The sequence below is a fragment of the Haliotis rufescens genome, unplaced genomic scaffold (assembly GCF_023055435.1).
Source record: "Haliotis rufescens isolate VD_foot unplaced genomic scaffold, xgHalRufe1.0.p SCAF_18, whole genome shotgun sequence".
Taxonomy (NCBI): domain Eukaryota; kingdom Metazoa; phylum Mollusca; class Gastropoda; order Lepetellida; family Haliotidae; genus Haliotis; species Haliotis rufescens.
The window spans coordinates 16,724,552-16,737,500 of record NW_025963868.1 but is presented as its reverse complement, the minus strand read 5'-3'; the positions used below and the strand labels follow the sequence as shown (position 1 = coordinate 16,737,500).

Here is a 12,949-nt window from a genome sequence, read left to right as displayed (position 1 = left end):
TACATAGCTCTACAGTCTGTATAGGGGCTGTGTGTATGACTGCAGACAATACAAGTATATATACATAGTCCTACAGTCTGTATAGGGGTTGTGTGTATGACTGCAGACAATACAAGTATATATACATAGCTCTACAGTCTGTATAGGGGCTGTGTGTATGACTGCAGACAATACAAGTATATATACATAGTCCTACAGTCTGTATAGGGGTTGTGTGTATGACTGCAGACAATACAAGTATATATACATAGCTCTACAGTCTGTATAGGGGTTGTGTGTATGACTGCAGACAATACAAGTATATATACATAGCTCTACAGTCTGTATAGGGGCTGTGTGTATGACTGCAGACAATACAAGTATATATACATAGTCCTACAGTCTGTATAGGGGTTGTGTGTATGACTGCAGACAATACAAGTATATATACATAGCTCTTCAGTCTGTATAGGGGCTGTGTGTATGACTGCAGACAATACAAGTATATATACATAGTCCTACAGTCTGTATAGGGGTTGTGTGTATGACTGCAGACAATACAAGTATATATACATAGTCCTACAGTCTGTATAGGGGTTGTGTGTATGACTGCAGACAATACAAGTATATATACATAGTCCTACAGTCTGTATAGGGGTTGTGTGTATGACTGCAGACAATACAAGTATATATACATAGTCCTACAGTCTGTATAGGGGCTGTGTGTATGACTGCAGACAATACAAGTATATATACATAGTCCTACAGTCTGTATAGGGGCTGTGTGTATGACTGCAGACAATACAAGTATATATACATAGTCCTACAGTCTGTATTGGGGCTGTGTGTATGACTGCAGACAATACAAGTATATATACATAGTCCTACAGTCTGTATAGGGGCTGTGTGTATGACTGCAGACAATACAAGTATATATACATAGTCCTACAGTCTGTATAGGGGCTGTGTGTATGACTGCAGACAATACAAGTATATATACATAGTCCTACAGTCTGTATAGGGGCTGTGTGTATGACTGCAGACAATACAAGTATATATACATAGCTCTACAGTCTGTATAGGGGCTGTGTGTATGACTGCAGACAATACAAGTATATATACATAGTCCTACAGTCTGTATAGGGGTTGTGTGTATGACTGCAGACAATACAAGTATATATACATAGTCCTACAGTCTGTATAGGGGTTGTGTGTATGACTGCAGACAATACAAGTATATATACATAGTCCTACAGTCTGTATAGGGGTTGTGTGTATGACTGCAGACAATACAAGTATATATACATAGCTCTACAGTCTGTATAGGGGTTGTGTGTATGACTGCAGACAATACAAGTATATATACATAGCTCTACAGTCTGTATAGGGGCTGTGTGTATGACTGCAGACAATACAAGTATATATACATAGTCCTACAGTCTGTATAGGGGCTGTGTGTATGACTGCAGACAATACAAGTATATATACATAGTCCTACAGTCTGTATAGGGGCTGTGTGTATGACTGCAGACAAACCATGCGAGCTGAATCATTCCACATATACCTGGTTTATTATTTATTAAAAATATGCATAACTTGGTTTTTGACCAACTACAATTGAAACTAGGTTACTTGTTACAAATATCCAACAGACATGAGTAGTTTTAATCCAACCCCTTGCTTGATTTGGTGGAAATTTCTACAATAAAGCTAGCTATTCACTCACAACATCAGTGTGCTGGTAACATGGATTGTGTGTCAGCCATTTGAACTTGATATTTTCATCCCTTTTAAAAAACAATTTAAAGTTTTCTTGGCTTGGAAATTGTACAATATATTTAAAATGCTTTTGCATTGGATTGAACATGAAGCTGATTTCTCCTCTGTTAAAGAGTAGAACACTTCCTCCGTGTGTTGCAGAATCCTAAAATGATTGCCACATGTTTTTGATGAATTTGGAGAAAAAACATAATACTGGAAATCATGTAGATCAGTTAATACGTTCAAACCGATGAAAACAATCAAGATATATATATAGTTTACATGTGCCAGTCACTGCTAGCAATTAGAAGAAATATACTGCATACTATCTAGAGGATGAAAATACCTTAATAACAAAGTCATGGAGTTCAAATGTAACTTAATAATTCTCAAGATGCAGACTAAGCTAATTTGTCTATGCTTTAGAATGATCTGATTTGTGTGTGTAGTTTTAATCCCAGTGTAAGTAAGTAATCAAAGGCAGTTCTTGAAACGTAATGCAAACCAGCTGTGTAATATGTGCTGCATGTTGGTTTTGTAAAAGTGCCTAGCACACTCTTCTGTTCTGTAGTTCCTACAGTGTTCATTACTATGTCTTCTAGCCTACTCCTGTCTCTCTCCTACCTCCTCCTGTCTCTCTCCTACATCCCCCGTCTCTCTCCTACATCCTCCTGTCTCTCTCCTACATCCTCCTGTCTCTCTCCTACATCCTCCTGTCTCTCTCCTACATCCCCCTGTCTCTCTCCTACATCCCCCGTCTCTCTCCTACATCCTCCTGTCTCTCTCCTACATCCTCCTGTCTCTCTCCTACATCCCCCTGTCTCTCTCCTACATCCTCCTGTCTCTCTCCTACATCCTCCTGTCTCTTTCCTACATCCCCCTGTCTCTCTCCTACATCCTCCTGTCTCTCTCCTACATCCCCCTGTCTCTCTCCTACATCCTCCTGTCTCTCTCCTACATCCTCCTGTCTCTTTCCTACATCCCCCTGTCTCTCTCCTACATCCCCCTGTCTCTTTCCTACATCCCCCTGTCTCTCTCCTACATCCTCCTGTCTCTCTCCTACATTCCCCTGTCTCTCTCCTACATCACCGGTCTCTCTCCTACATCCTCCTGTCTCTCTCCTACATCCCCCTGTCTCTCTCCTACATCACCGGTCTCTCTCCTACATCCTCCTGTCTCTCTCCTACATTCCCCTGTCTCTCTCCTACATCCCCCTGTCTCTCTCCTACATTCCCCTGTCTCTCTCCTACATCCCCGGTCTCTCTCCTACATCCTCCTGTCTCTCTCCTACATCCTCCTGTCTCTCTCCTACATCCCCCTGTCTCTCTCCTACATCCCCGGTCTCTCTCCTACATCCTCCTGTCTCTCTCCTACATCCTCCTGTCTCTCTCCTACATCCTCCTGTCTCTCTCCTACATCCTCCTGTCTCTCTCCTACATCCCCGGTCTCTCTCCTACATCCTCCTGTCTCTCTCCTACATCCTCCTGTCTCTCTCCTACATCCTCCCGTCTCTCTCCTACATCCCCGGTCTCTCTCCTACATCCTCCTGTCTCTCTCCTACATCCCCCTGTCTCTCTCCTACATCCTCCTGTCTCTCTCCTACATCCTCCTGTCTCTCTCCTACATCCTCCTGTCTCTTTCCTACATCCCCGGTCTCTCCCCTACATCCTCCTGTCTCTCCTACATCCTCCTGTCTCTCCTACATCCTCCTGTCTCTCTCCTACATCCCCCTGTCTCTCCCCTACATCCTCCTGTCTCTTTCCAACATCCCCGGTCTCTCTCCTACATCCTCCTGTCTCTCCTACATCCTCCTGTCTCTTTCCTACATCCCCCTGTCTCTCTCCTACATCCTCCTGTCTCTCTCCTACATCCCCCTGTCTCTTTCCTACATCCCCCTGTCTCTCTCCTACATCCTCCTGTCTCTCCTACATCCTCCTGTCTCTCTCCTACATCCCCCTTTCTCTCCTACATCCTCCTGTCTCTTTCCTACATCCCCGGTCTCTCTCCTACATCCTCCTGTCTCTCCTACATCCTCCTGTCTCTCTCCTACATCCTCCTGTCTCTCTCCTACATCCTCCTGTCTCTCTCCTACATCCCCCTGTCTCTCCTACATCCTCCTGTCTCTTTCCTACATCCCCCTGTCTCTCCCCTACATCCTCCTGTCTCTCCTACATCCTCCTGTCTCTCCTACATCCTCCTGTCTCTCTCCTACATCCTCCTGTCTCTCTCCTACATCCCCCTGTCTCTCTCCTACATCCTCCTGTCTCTCCTACATCCTCCTGTCTCTTTCCTACATCCTCCTGTCTCTCTCCTACATCCCCCTGTCTCTCTCCTACATCCTCCTGTCTCTCTCCTACATTCCCCTGTCTCTCTCCTACATCACCGGTCTCTCTACTACATCCTCCTGTCTCTCTCCTACATCCTCCTGTCTCTCTCCTACATCCCCCTGTCTCTCTCCTACATTCCCCTGTCTCTCTCCTACATCCCCGGTCTCTCTCCTACATCCTCCTGTCTCTCTCCTACATCCCCCTGTCTCTCTCCTACATCCCCCTGTCTCTCTCCTACATCACCGGTCTCTCTCCTACATCCTCCTGTCTCTCTCCTACATTCCCCTGTCTCTCTCCTACATCCCCCTGTCTCTCTCCTACATTCCCCTGTCTCTCTCCTACATCCCCGGTCTCTCTCCTACATCCTCCTGTCTCTCTCCTACATCCTCCTGTCTCTCTCCTACATCCCCCTGTCTCTCTCCTACATCCCCGGTCTCTCTCCTACATCCTCCTGTCTCTCCTACATCCCCCTGTCTCTCTCCTACATCCTCCTGTCTCTCCTACATCCTCCTGTCTCTCTCCTACATCCCTCTGTCTCTCTCCTACATCCCCGGTCTCTCTCCTACATCCCTCTGTCTCTTTCCTACATCCTCCTGTCTCTCCTACATCCTCCTGTCTCTCCTACATCCTCCTGTCTCTCTCCTACATCCCTCTGTCTCTTTCCTACATCCCCCTGTCTCTCTCCTACATCCTCCTGTCTCTCCTACATCCTCCTGTCTCTCTCCTACATCCCCCTGTCTCTCTCCTACATCCTCCTGTCTCTCCTACATCCTCCTGTCTCTCTCCTACATCCCCCTGTCTCTCTCCTACATCCTCCTGTCTCTCTCCTACATCCTCCTGTCTCTCTCCTACATCCTCCTGTCTCTCTCCTACATCCCCCTGTCTCTCTCCTACATCCCCCTGTCTCTCTCCTACATCCTCCTGTCTCTCCTACATCCTCCTGTCTCTCTCCTACATCCTCCTGTCTCTCTCCTACATCCCCCTGTCTCTCTCCTACATCCTCCTGTCTCTCCTACATCCTCCTGTCTCTCTCCTACATCCTCCTGTCTCTCTCCTACATCCCCCTGTCTCTCTCCTACATCCTCCTGTCTCTCTCCTACGTCCCCCTGTCTCTCCCCTACATCCTCCTGTCTCTTTCCTACATCCCCCTGTCTCTCTCCTACATCCTCCTGTCTCTCTCCTACATCCCCCTGTCTCTCTCCTACATCCTCCTGTCTCTCTCCTACATCCTCCTGTCTCTTTCCTACATCCCCCTGTCTCTCTCCTACATCCTCCTGTCTCTCTCCTACATTCCCCTGTCTCTCTCCTACATCCCCCTGTCTCTTTCCTACATCCTCCTGTCTCTTTCCTACATCCCCCTGTCTCTTTCCTACATCCCCCTGTCTCTCTCCTACATCCCCCTGTCTCTTTCCTACATCCCCCTGTCTCTTTCCTACATCCTCCTGTCTCTCTCCTACATCCCCCTGTCTCTCCCCTACATCCCCCTGTCTCTCTCCTACATCCTCCTGTCTCTCCTACATCCTCCTGTCTCTCTCCTACATCCTCCTGTCTCTCTCCTACATCCTCCTGTCTCTCCTACATCCTCCTGTCTCTCTCCTACATCCCCCTGTCTCTCTCCTACATCCTCCTGTCTCTCTCCTACATCCTCCTGTCTCTCTCCTACATCCCCCTGTCTCTCCCCTACCTCCTCCTGTCTCTCTCCTACGTCCCCCTGTCTCTCCCCTACATCCTCCTGTCTCTTTCCTACATCCTCCTGTCTCTCTCCTACATCCTCCTGTCTCTCTACCTCCCCCTGTCTCTCTCCTACATCCTCCTGTCTCTCCTACATCCTCCTGTCTCTCTCCTACATCCTCCTGTCTCTCCTACATCCTCCTGTCTCTCTCCTACATCCCCCTGTCTCTCCTACATCCTCCTGTCTCTCTCCTACATCCTCCTGTCTCTCTCCTACATCCTCCTGTCTCTCTCTCCTACATCCTCCTGTCTCTCTCCTACATCCTCCTGTCTCTCTCCTACTTCCCCCTGTCTCTCCCCTACTACCTCCTTTCTCTCTCCTACATCCTCCTGTCTCTCTCCTACATCCTCCTGTCTCTCTCCTACATCCTCCTGTCTCTCTCCTACATCCTCCTGTCTCTCTCCTACATCCTCCTGTCTCTCTCCAGTCTTTCTCCTACATCCTCCTGTTTCTCTCCAGTCTTTCTCCTAAATCCTCCTGTCTCTCTCCAGTCTTTCTCCTACATCCTCCTGTCTCTCTCCAGTCTTTCTCCTACATCCTCCTGTCTCTCTCCAGTCTCTCTCCTACATCCTCCTGTTTCTCTCACCCTGTCTCTCTTCTACCTCCTGATGTCTATCTCATATAGCTACTCCTATAGTTCTCCCCAAATGTCTTGAGAAAGAGTGTACTTGGATATGTCAGTGATAGAAGTTTGACAAAAATAAAATATCAATTTGGCTCAATAAGCAATAATCTCCAGGTAGCAGATCTGCTGGAGAGAGGCCATGGCCAGTACACTGTATTGCCTCACATGCTTTACATGGGAACAAATGTCAGACTTCAGTGGAAGTGACAAAACGAGGCTTACTTTCTGTTCAAATGAAAACTGAACCGCTGCAAAAAATGTTGATGCAGAACATAAATTATATTTATATTTCTGACAAATGATTGAAGAGCTGATACGATATTGTAATTAAGCAGAAAACTTTGTTGCAGAATGTTAAGATGAATAGTGATAAAAGTGAAGCTAATTGTATAACTGCATGGGTCAAGCAACTTTCTTACCCAATACGCTGCCAGTCTCAGCACTCTTGTAGCGATGGTATAACACACATGCCAGAATGATGATGAACAGCACTGCCACACCTCCAACAGCACCACCGATGATGATTGGCAGGGGTGGAACAGCTAGAATATGTAATACAACCTTATTAATATACAACTATCAACAGCTCACAGTTTCATCAACTATGTATTTTTCAAATACATATATCTTACAATAAAGCACTAAGCCTGCAATACCTCTTTTTCCTTTACCACTTACCTAAAACTGTAGTGCCACACATGACACACAACTGTAGTGCCACACATGACACACAACTGTAGTGCCACACAAAACTGTAGTGCCACACATGACACACAACTGTAGTGCCACACATGACACACAACTGTAGTGCTACACATGACACACAGCTGTAGTGCTACAAGGTTACCAACATGTTTCAGTGGTACAACCTACATACATGTGGTGTGCTTCACCTTACATACATGTGGTGTGCTTCACCTTACATACATGTTGTGTGCTTCACCTTACATACATGTTTAGTGCTTCACCTTACATACATGTTTAGTGCTTCACCTTACATACATGTGTTCGCTCGTCACGCCGAAGACCCGGGTTCGAATCCCGACATGGGTACAATGTGTGAAGCCCATTTCTGGTGTCCCCCGCCGTGATATTGCTGGAATATTGCTAAAAGCGGCGTAAAACCATACTCACTCACTCACTCACTACATACATGTGGTGTGCTTCACCTTACATACATGTTGTGTGCTTCACCTTACATACATGTTGTGTGCTTCACCTTACATACATGTTGTGTGCTTCACCTTACACACGTTGTGTGCTTCACCTTACATACACGTTTAGTGCTTCACCTTACATACATGTTGTGTGCTTCACCTTACATACATGTGGTGTGCTTCACCTTACATACATGTTGTGTGCTTCACCTTACATACATGTTGTGTGCTTCACCTTACATACATGTGGTGTGCTACACCTTACATGCATGTTGTGTGCTTCACCTTACATACATGTTGTGTGCTTCACCTTACATACATGTGGTGTGCTACACCTTACATGCATGTTGTGTGCTTCATCTTACATACATGTGGTGTGCTACACCCCACATACATGTTGTGTGCTTCACCTTACATACATGTTGTGTGCTTCACCTTACATACATGTGGTGTGCTTCACCTTACACACGTTGTGTGCTTCACCTTACATACATGTTTAGCGCTTCACCTTACATACAATTTTAGTGCTTCACCTTACATACATGTTTAGTGCTTCACCTTACATACATGTTTAGCGCTTCACCTTACACACGTTGTGTGCTTCACCTTACATACATGTTTAGTGCTTCACCTTACATACATGTGGTGTGCTTCACCTTACACACATGTTGTGTGCTTCACCTTACATACATGTTTAGTGCTTCACCTTACATACAATTTTAGTGCTTCACCTTACATACATGTTGTGTGCTTCACCTTACATACATGTTTAGTGCTTCACCTTACATACATGTTTAGTGCTTCACCTTACATACATGTGGTGTGCTATTCCTTACATATATGTTGTGTGCTTCTTAAGTCTTGAATTCAATAATTCGTGTTCGCATTCTGAGTGTGCATGATCTACTGTTCACAAATCTGCATCTTCCTCTACTACTGTACCTTTTTCTATCAAGTGTATGACTGCCACATCCTTGCCATAGTTGTTGATAACGCTGCAGTTGTAATCACCAAAATCTTCTTCATTAACATTTATAATCTGAAGAGTGCTTTTTCTTCCATATGGCAAATCCTCCTCCACAGCTGAGAACCTGCCAGAGGTGGCATAGTTGATAGGAATACCGTCCCTCATCCAGATGATCTTGTCTGGCTTGGGGACTGACATGGCCATACATTCCACTTCCGCATTCTCTCCTGTTATAGCATATTGCTTCACCTCACTCATTATAGTTGGAGGAGCTGCAACAAATGAAGTCTCAGGATGAAGCAGTGATGTTCAATAGAATAAACAGACATTTGTAAGCATGATGGATTTATTCCCAGTTTCATGTGAATAAAACAAACCAAGAGTTGGGCTGTGATACAACTCACCATTGTGTAGGAGGTATATGCTGTGAGTGCGTGTTGGGCCGTGATACAACTCTTCATTGTGAAGGAGGTATATGTTGTGAGTGAGTGTTGGGCCGTGATACAACTCACTGCGTGAGACAACTCACTATTGTGTAGGAGGTATATGCTGTGAGTGAGTGTTGGGCCGTGAGACAACTCACCCCGTGAGACAACTCACTGTTCTGTAGGAGGTATATGCTGTGATTGAGTGTTGGGCCGTGATACAACTCACTATTGTGTAGGAGGTATATGCTGTGAGTGAGTGTTGGGCCGTGATACAACTCACTATTGTGTAGGAGGTATATGCTGTGAGTGAGTGTTGGGCCGTGAGACAACTCACCATTGTGTAGCAGGTATATGCTGTGAGTGAGAGTTGGGCCGTGATACAACTCACCCCGTGATACAACTCTTCATTGTGTAGGAGGTATATGCTGTGAGTGAGTGTTGGGCCGTGAGACAACTCACCGCGTGATACAACTCTTCATTGTGTAGGAGGTATATGCTGTGAGTGAGTGTTGGGCCGTGATACAACTCACTATTGTGTAGGAGGTATATGCTGTGAGTGAGAGTTGGGCTGTGATACAACTCTTCATTGTGTAGCAGGTATATGCTGTGAGTGAGTGTTGGGCCGTGAGACAACTCACCCCGTGAGACAACTCACCATTGTGTAGCAGGTATATGCTGTGAGTGAGAGTTGGGCCGTGATACAACTCACCCCGTGATACATCTCTTTATTGTGTAGGAGGTATATGCTGTGAGTGAGTGTTGGGCCGTGAGACAACTCACCGCGTGATACAACTCTTCATTGTGTAGGAGGTATATGCTGTGAGTGAGTGTTGGGCTGTGATACAACTCTTCATTGTGTAGGAGGTATATGCTGTGAGTGAGTGTTGGGCCATGATACAACTCACCAATGTGTAGGAGGTATATGCTGTGAGTGAGTGTTGGGCCGTGATACAACTCTTCATTGTGTAGGAGGTATATGCTGTGGGTGAGTGTTGGGCCGTGATACAACTCACCAATGTGTAGGAGGTATATGCTGTGAGTGAGTGTTGGGCCATGATACAACTCACCATTGTGTAGGAGGTATATGCTGTGGGTGAGAGTTGGGCTGTGATAAAACTCACCATTTTGTAGGAGGTATATGCTGTGAGTGAGAGTTGGGCTGTGATAAAACTCACCATTTTGTAGGAGGTATATCTCCCTGCTGATGGAGTTGAAGCCCAGGACAGTGGCTGTGCAGACATACACACCCAGGTTTCCCTCCCCCACCTTGGGGATCCTAAGCACCGAAGAACTGCCCTGTGGATGGCGAGACCCTTTCTTTGTCCAAATAATACTGGGCAGGGGATTGCCAGTGGCTTCACACCTTAGGGTGGCTGGCTGGTTCAGGTTGACGGCTGTATGTTCAGGATCACCAACAAACAACGGTCCGACTGCAACAGAAAAACTCTCAAACTTACATTCCACACACAGGACTTACATTCAACACACAGGACTTACATTCCACACACAGGACTTACATTCAACACACAGGACTTACATTCAACACACATGACTTACATTCCACACACAGGACTTACATTCCACACACAGGACTTACATTCAACACACAGGACTTACATTCAACACACATGACTTACATTCCACACACAGGACTTACATTCCACACACAGGACTTACATTCCACACACAGGACTTACATTCAACACAGGACTTACATTCCACACACAGGACTTACATTCAACACAGGACTTACATTCCATACAGGACTTACATTCCACACACATGACTTACATTCAACACAGGACTTACCTTCAACACACAGGACTTACATTCAACACAGGACTTACATTCCACACACAGGACTTACATTCAACATAGGACTTACATTCAATACAGGACTTACATTCCACACACAGGACTTACATTCAACACAGGACTTACATTCAACACACAGGACTTACATTCCACACACAGGACTTACATTCAACACAGGACTTACATTCAACACACAGGACTTACATTCCACACACAGGACTTACATTCAACACACAGGACTTACATTCAACACAGGACTTACATTCCACACACAGGACTTACATTCCACACACAGGACTTACATTCAACACACAGGACTTACATTCAAAACAGGACTTACATTCCACACACAGGACTTACATTCCACACACAGGACTTACATTCCATACACAGGACTTACATTTAACACAGGACTTACATTCAACACACAGGACTTACATTCCACAGACAGGACTTACATTCAACACAGGACTTACATTCCACACACAGGACTTACATTCCACACACAGGACTTACATTCCATACACAGGACTTACATTCCACACACAGGACTTACATTCCACACACAGGACTTACATTCCACACACAGGACTTACATTCTACACACAGGACTTACATTCCACACACAGGACTTACATTCCACACACAGGACTTACATTCTACACACAGGACTTACATTCCACACACAGGACTGACATTCTACACAGAAAGAGAGGACTTACATTCCACACACAAACACACACACACACACAGAGGACTTACATCCACACACAGGACTGACATCCTCTCACACACAGAGAGGTCTCACACACACACACACACACACACACAAACACAGAGGACTGACATTCTACACACACACAGAACTTACATTCCACACTCACACACAGGACTTACATTACACACACACACAGAACTTACATTACATACACAGGACTTGCATTTCACACACACACTAGCGCCCTCTTGCACGCACGCACGCACGCACGCACGCACGCACGCACGGACGGACGGACGGACGGACGCACGCACGCACGCACGCACGCACGCACGCACGCACGCACGCACGCACGCACGCACGCACGCACGCACGCACGCACGCACGCACGCACGCACGCACGCACGCACGCACGCACGCACGCACGCACGCACGCACGCACGCACGCACGCACACACACACACACAGAACTTACATTCCACATTGAGCTCCATGTTCCTCCTGGTGCCACCCACAGGGTTGCTACCTTCACAGGTGATGGTGTTTTGGTGGTAGGCTCGGGAAATGGAGGGAATGTCGAGGACATCGCGCGTCTCCCCGTGGAGGATACGACCATTCCTCAGCCACCTGGAACAAGCAGTTGTTGATCTACACCAAAACCTGCGATGATATTCCATATGCTATTACATACAAACCTTAGATTTGATAAGGTTCCCTCATATTCCATATGTTACTACATACCTACCTTAGAGTACAATGTATCTGGTGATAAGGTACCATCATATACCTACTGGCAATGACTATCAGATTGATCAAAGTTTCTTGCACTTTGCCTACCTCCAAGTAATACCCCTTGGATTGGCTGCTTCAACCCTGCAGAAAATACGGAGGTAGTCATACTCTCGTATTGTGCGAGACAGGTTGGTCATCATTGTGATGTATGGTGGATCTGCAAGAAAACCACACCTCTATAGTAATAACATGCTAAACCTGGACTCTATCATAAAGTAGGCCACAATACTTGGATCTATGATAAAGAGGGCCACAATACTTGGATCCATGATAAAGAGTGCCCAAATACTTGGATCTATGATAAAGAGTGCCCCAATACTTGGATCTATGATAAAGAGTGCCCCAATACTTGAATCTATGATAAAGAGTGCCCCAATACTTGGATCTATGATAAAGAGTGCCCCAATACTTGGATCTATGATAAAGAGTGCCCCAATACTTGGATCTATGATAAAGAGGGCCACAATACTTGGATCTATGATAAAGAGTGCAACAATACTTGGATCTATGATAAAGAGGGCCACAATACTTGGTTCTATGATAAAGAGGGCCACAATACTTGGTTCTATGATAAAGAGGGCCACAATACTTGAATCTATGATAAAGAGGGCCACAATACTTGGATCTATGATAAAGAGTGCCACAATA

At 45.8% G+C, this 12,949-nt stretch overlaps 1 protein-coding gene across 12 annotated transcripts in view; it reads right to left on the bottom strand.

Moving 5' to 3' along the window:
- The window catches only part of LOC124118894 (kin of IRRE-like protein 1), a 410,728-nt gene that overhangs the window by 17,728 nt on the left and 380,051 nt on the right, over nucleotides 1-12,949 (bottom strand). For all 12 annotated transcript variants that reach the window (XR_007221847.1, XR_007221848.1, XR_007221846.1 and 9 more), the window contains 5 exons: nucleotides 12,347-12,458; nucleotides 11,985-12,136; nucleotides 10,152-10,406; nucleotides 8,524-8,820; nucleotides 6,844-6,966 (listed from right to left, as the gene is read on the bottom strand). Coding sequence is in view for 9 of the 12 variants with exons in the window: in XM_048398300.1 (XP_048254257.1) it covers nucleotides 6,844-6,966; nucleotides 8,524-8,820; nucleotides 10,152-10,406; nucleotides 11,985-12,136; nucleotides 12,347-12,458 (939 nt within the window). In the remaining 3 variants the exon portion in view is untranslated. The remainder of the gene's footprint in view (nucleotides 1-6,843; nucleotides 6,967-8,523; nucleotides 8,821-10,151; nucleotides 10,407-11,984; nucleotides 12,137-12,346; nucleotides 12,459-12,949) is intronic.